Source organism: Dendrobates tinctorius, unplaced genomic scaffold (assembly GCF_039654945.1).
Source record: "Dendrobates tinctorius isolate UK_male_01 unplaced genomic scaffold, ASM3965494v1 ptg000065l, whole genome shotgun sequence".
Lineage (NCBI taxonomy): Eukaryota > Metazoa > Chordata > Amphibia > Anura > Dendrobatidae > Dendrobates > Dendrobates tinctorius.
Window position 1 is genome coordinate 2,286,630 of NW_027361733.1, and position 6,000 is coordinate 2,292,629.

The 6,000-nt window shown below is 42.8% G+C and overlaps 1 protein-coding gene across 3 annotated transcripts in view; it reads right to left on the bottom strand.

Moving 5' to 3' along the window:
• The window catches only part of ARHGAP27 (Rho GTPase activating protein 27), a 125,337-nt gene extending 119,683 nt beyond the window's left edge, over positions 1–5,654 (bottom strand). The window contains exons 1-2 of one of the 3 annotated variants that reach the window (XM_073580495.1): positions 4,512–5,654; positions 2,748–3,555 (exon numbers count right to left, since the gene is read on the bottom strand). In XM_073580495.1, the coding sequence (XP_073436596.1) occupies positions 2,748–3,536 (789 nt within the window). In that variant the 5' untranslated portion in view covers positions 3,537–3,555; positions 4,512–5,654. Of the gene's footprint in view, positions 1–2,747; positions 3,556–3,949; positions 4,439–4,511 lie in introns of those variants that run through there. The other 2 variants (XM_073580493.1, XM_073580494.1) reach the window with 2 other exon arrangements.
• Positions 5,655–6,000: the final 346 nt, after the last annotated feature.

Here is a 6,000-nt window from a genome sequence, read left to right on the forward strand (position 1 = left end):
CTTTGGAAATGGACTTGTAGCCTTGAGATTGCTCATGCTTCCTCACAATTTGGTTTCTCAAGTCCTCAGACAGTTCTTTGGTCTTCTTTCTTTTCTCCATGCTCAATGTGGTACACACAAGGACACAGGACAGAGGTTGAGTCAATTTTAATCCATGTCAACTGGCTGCAAGTGGGAATAGTTATTGCCAACACCTGTTAGGTGCCACAGATAAGTTATAGGTGCTGTTAATTACACAAATTAGAGAAGCATCACATGATTTTTCGAACAGTGCCAATACTTTTGTCCACCCTCTTTTTATGTTTGGTGTGGAATTATATCCAATTTAGCTTTAGGACAATTCTTTTTGTGTTTTTCATTTAAGACAAATTAAATGAAGATAATAACAAAGAATTATTTGTGTTTGCAATCATTTTCAGGAAGAAACTAAGTATTATCTGACAGAATTGCAGGGGTGTCAATACTTTTGGCCACAACTGTATGCATGTTTTTCTCAATATCTGACATGATATCAGAATAAACCTTTCCAGTTTTAGGTCAATTAGGATTACCATAATTTTTCATATTTGCCAAATGCCAGAATAATGAGAGAGAGAGTTTTAAGGCATTTTTATTAATTACTGCAAATTCAAAAATTTACATACACTAAGATTACTATGCCTTTAAACAATTCTGGACTGCACATATGGTGATGTCATGTGTTTGGAAGCTTCTGATCGTTTTTTTGGCAACATCTGAGTTAATTAGAGACACACCTGTAGATGTATTTTAACGCACACTTGAAACACATTGCTTCTTTGGGTTGTATCATGGGAAAGACTTAAGAAATCAGCCAAGATATCAGGAAGAGAATTGTGAACTTGTACAAGTCTGGCTCATCCTTGGGTACAATTTCAAGATACCTGAAGGTGCCTCGTTCATCTGTACAAACAATTAAACACAAGTACAAACAAGATGGGAATGTCCAGCCATCATACAGCTCAGGAAGGAGACAGGTTCTGTGTCCCAGAGATGGACTTGCTTAGGTCCGACATGTGCATATCAACCCAAGGACAAAAGCAAAAGACCTTGTGAAGATGATGGCGGAAGCTGGTAAGATTGTGTCAATATTCACAGTGAAACGAGTACTGTATCAACATGGGGTGAAAGACCACTTTGCCAGGAAGAAGCCATTACTCCAAAAGAAACATAAAAAAGCCAGATTAATGTTTGCAAATGCACACAGGAACAAAGGCTTTATTTTTGGAGACATGTCCTGTGGTCTGATGAAACTAAAATTGAACTTTTTGGGCATAATGACCATCGTTACGTTTCGAGGAAAAAGGATTAGAGCTGGAGAACATCATCCCAACTGTGAAACACAGGGGTGGCAGCATCATGTTGTGGGGTTGTTTTGCTGCAGGAGGGCCTGGTGCACTTCACAAAAATAGATAGCATCATGAGAAAAGAAGACTATGTGGCAATACTGAAGCAACATCTCAAGACATCAGCCAGGAAGTTAAAGCTTGGGTGGAAATGGGTCTTCCAAATGGACAATCAAACAAAAAAGGAAGCACACTGTAGCGCTAACATGCAAACATGAAATATGAAAAATGAATTGCATGTATATGAGTTGGTGACTCTAGGTTAAGCACCTGTTCACACTATGCTTATGCTTGGATGTGACGGTCAGTTTCCAAATGGACAATGACGCAAAGCATACTGACAAAATGCTAACAAAGTGGCTTAAGGATAACAAAGTCAATGTTTTGGAGAGGTCATCACAGACCCTGATCTCAGTCCTATTGAAAATTTATGGGCAAAGCTGAAAAGACAGGTGTGAACAAGGCCACATACCATCTGGATCAGTTATACAAGTTTTGTCAGGAGGAATGGGCCCAAATTCCTACCAATTATGTTGAGAAGCTTGTGGAAGGATATCCCAAACGTTTAACCCAAGTAATTCCGTTTAAGGGCAATGGTACCAAATACTAATGAAATGTATGTAAGCTTTTGACTTTGAAGTAATAAAAATGCCTTAAAACATTCTCTCTCTCATTATTCTGCCATTTGTCAAATATTAATAATTATGGTAATCCTAATTGACCTAAAACAGGAAAGGTTTATTCTGATTTCATGTCAGATATTGAGAAAAACATGCATATGTGTCTTTTTATATAGTGTATGTAAACTTCTGGTTTCAATTGTAGCTCATTATAATCAATATCATGTTTATGAACGGTTTCCATTAATAGTTAATGAGGACCTATCTCATCTCCTGACTTGTCTATCTGTCTAATCCATAAAATAACAGTTCTGAATCATCTTTTTTTTTATAATTCGGTGTTCTGCTGTTCCTCTATTATTCCACTTGGAAATTTATGAATAAAATGACAACTAGGTGGCAATCAACACTATGCACATAGTGGCTCACAACACATTCATCTGATCATGTTAGCTCAGTGACTCTCAATATTAGGCTAGGCTGTTTGGTTGATAGGGAGCTTAACTTTTTACATGGTTAAAAAAATACCTGTTTTGAATAATGAAGGGTCAAGTTTTGGAAAGACTGATCAACCATTTCCTTGACTACGGATGAAGAGAAAAGTTTTTTGTTTTCGAAAAACTGATCAATCATTTCCTACACTAGGGAAGTCACTAACATGTGGCCTTGAATATGCTTAGTACCACATTTGGTCTCCATACAGATTTGATAAGTAGATTGGTTGCCCCTTTTTCCTCCCCTTCACCAAAGAAAAAAATAATACCTTTTCCAGTGCTAAGCAGGTGTCGGAGCCGGCCACATTGCTCTGCTCAACGGTCAATTCCTCCATGTGGAGATGGATCTCTGGTATTGAGACTCTGTCAAGGAGCGGCTGGTCAGAGGAGGATGACAATGACTTAATAAGCTGCAGATCATTCAGAGACTGTGAGGGTCTAATCCTGGGCTGAAGCTCTGGGGGGCTCATATAGCTAATCCGCTTTAGGGGATCTAAAAATTTCTTAGAGTTGTGAAAAGTTCTCAGAGGCCCCAACTTGTGGTCAGTGTTGAGACCGTCCCGCATCACCCTCTGCTCCGTCGTTGTCCTGCGATTCAGCTGTGATAAGTCAAGTAATGACTGAGATGATCCTTTTGTGACCAGATACTGCAGCTGCACATTGCTTGCTTTGGCAGTGCCTGCATTGTGTTGACTGACCATAATTGCACCTTCTTGGCCACCAGAAGATGCACTTTCGTGTGGCTCTGCTGGCACAAATGTGTAGCTGTACTGAATACAAGATGGCTGTTCTGTTAGATCCTCTGATATCATCCAAGAATTATCAGTCCCATAGGAGCCCCGACCAATGGAGGACAGGACCTTGACGTACTTTGCAGGAATGTAGAAAGGCTTGGAATTGTGGTCCTGACAGACCTGCCACCAGTGCTCATTTGTTCTCTTCAGTAGAATGTAGCGTTCATGCGGTTTTATACAGATAAAGCTGCCATCTTTAGCCGTGTACTCAAATCCATGCTCCACCAGGACATAGTCCTTGTCAAAAGTCCCGGCACTCTGCATCCTGATGGCTGGTGTTTGCCTATGAAGGTGAAAAGTAATAGAGATGATTAATGGAAAAGGCTGGGCCTAGTGTTCTTTAGCATAGGGCCGAATATGACAGGAGACTAAGCGAGAAGAGACCTGTGTACATGTCTGACATTGCTGAAATTCAACAGGAGGGGGCAAGGAAGGCAGGTAATGCACAGTACCAAAACTGCTCCAGAAAAACTGCGGGTAGCACATGTAGAGGAACTGCTAGCCGAAAGTCCCTCCTATGTAAATGAATATTTTTGACCAGACTGCAAATATATAAGTTGGGGAACTGGAACGAGAAGGTGTGCGTAAAGGTGACTAATACACACCAAAAACACTAGGGCCATGTACATATTATCTATATGTGGATCCACAACACTTGAAATAAACACAGTACCCACCGTTGGTCCAGGGAAGAGACGGGCTACCGGGAATCATATGCAGTGCTTTGACCTTCTGGGACTCAAGAATATTCTTACAGACAGGGCACAGGAAGCCATTCCCCGGATGCTTGTCTAGAACAATCCAGAGCTGACAATCTACTACACCTCTGGAAGGAAAGTTTTGGTTACTGGGCGGACATACCACAGAGCCTTCCTCACTTATTTCATCTGCTCCATCGTCTGTCCTGCTCCTTCCTGTTCTCTGTGCATTTGTGGAGACATAACAAGTGTGTTGAGCACAGGAAGAGTGGGGGGTTCCTGTGTGTGTGATCGGTGACCCCCTAACCACCGCCCATCAGGTGCTGAGCAATAAAGATAAACACACTGCGAGGAAAATTTATCGTCACATGTGACACAAAATGCCGCTTCCACTGTGGCTCTAATGGAAAGTGTCACAATCTATTCATATGGAGAAGGAAGGGGCAGATCAAAATCACAGCTCATAAAAATCAGTAACCAAATCCATGCTGTGCCAACGTCAACTACAACACCTAAGAGAGTAGTCAAAAGTTCTCCTTACCTGCTTCTTCTCAATGCATCGTAACCAGGATGAAATGGCTAAAGGGTGTGCCAGGTGCCAGCTCAGAGTTGGATGCAATCCCTAAGGATTCCAGAGGGCATCATGAAGGGCATAATCCAGAATGACAAAAAAGGCAGTGCTAGAATAATAAACTGTGCAGGATGGTGCTAGGACTAGTAAGTGGTAATGTGGCAGAATGTAGTATGAGAACAGTATAGGGGCAGAGACAGTGTAAAGTGTAGGATCGGTATTGGGGTAGAGTGAGCACAGCAAGATCAGTAGATGTGCAGTGTGCAGGCAGTGTAGGATCAGTATAGGGGCAGTATGCAGTGTGAGGGCAGTGTAGAATCAGACAAGCGAGGTGCAGTATGACGGTAGTGTAGGATCAGTAGAGAAGCAGGATACAGTATGTGGACAGTGTAGGATCAGTGTGCAATATGAGGGCAGTGTAGGATCAGTAGAGGAGGAGGATGCAGTGTGATGGCAGTGTAGAATCAGTAGAGAAGCAGGTTGCAGTGTGAGGGCAGTGTAGGATCTTAGAGAAGCAGGGTAAGTATGAGGGCAGTATAGGATCAGTATAGGAGCAGGGTGCAGTGTGATGGCAGTGTAGAATCTGTAGAGGAGTAGGGTGCAGTGTGATGGCAGTGTAGAATCAGTAGAGAAGCAGGGTGCAGTGTGAGGGCAGTGTAGGATCAGTAGAGGAGCAGAGTGCAGTGTGATGGCAGTGTAGAATTAGTAGGGAAGCAGGGTGCAGTGTAGGATCAGTAGGGAAGCAGGGTGCAGTGTGAGGGCAGTGTAGGATCAGTAGAGGAGCAGGGTGAAGTATGATGGCAGTGTAGAATCAGAGAAGATCAGGGTACAGTATGAGGGTAGTGTAGGATCAGTAGAGGAGCAGGGTGCAGTGTGATGGCAGTGCAGAATCAGTAGGGAAGCAGGGTGCAGTGTGAAGGCAGTGTAGGATCAGTAGATGAGCAGGGTGCAGTATGAGGGCAGTGTAGAATCGGAGAGGATCATGGTACAGTGTGAGGGCTGTGTGGGATCAGTAGAGCAGCAGGGTGCCGTGTGAGATCAGTAGAGATCAGTAGAGGAGCAGGGCGCAGTATAGAATCAGCACTGGTCTGGGCGTTGTGTGTGAGAGCAGTGTTCGGGCAGGTCTCAGCAGAAGCTGTGTATCAGCTTGCCTGCATTCAAGCATTTCCTGTTGAACAGACTAAACCAACCACTTAACCTGATATTTTATTCACTTCCTTGAAAAAAAAAAAAAAAAAAAAGATAAAACCCTAACCCAGGAAACAACACTGCACCGTCTAAACCAAAACTTCTGCACAATGCACTTATTCCTACCAAAAGACCTAATACAGCAGTGTATGGACATAAGTATTGGGTCACCTCCACAATACACCTACAGGAGCGTTTATGATGACCTCTGCGCCCACTCTTCTGGGAAGGCATTCTACAAGATTTTGGAGGGGTCTGTGGGAATTTCCGC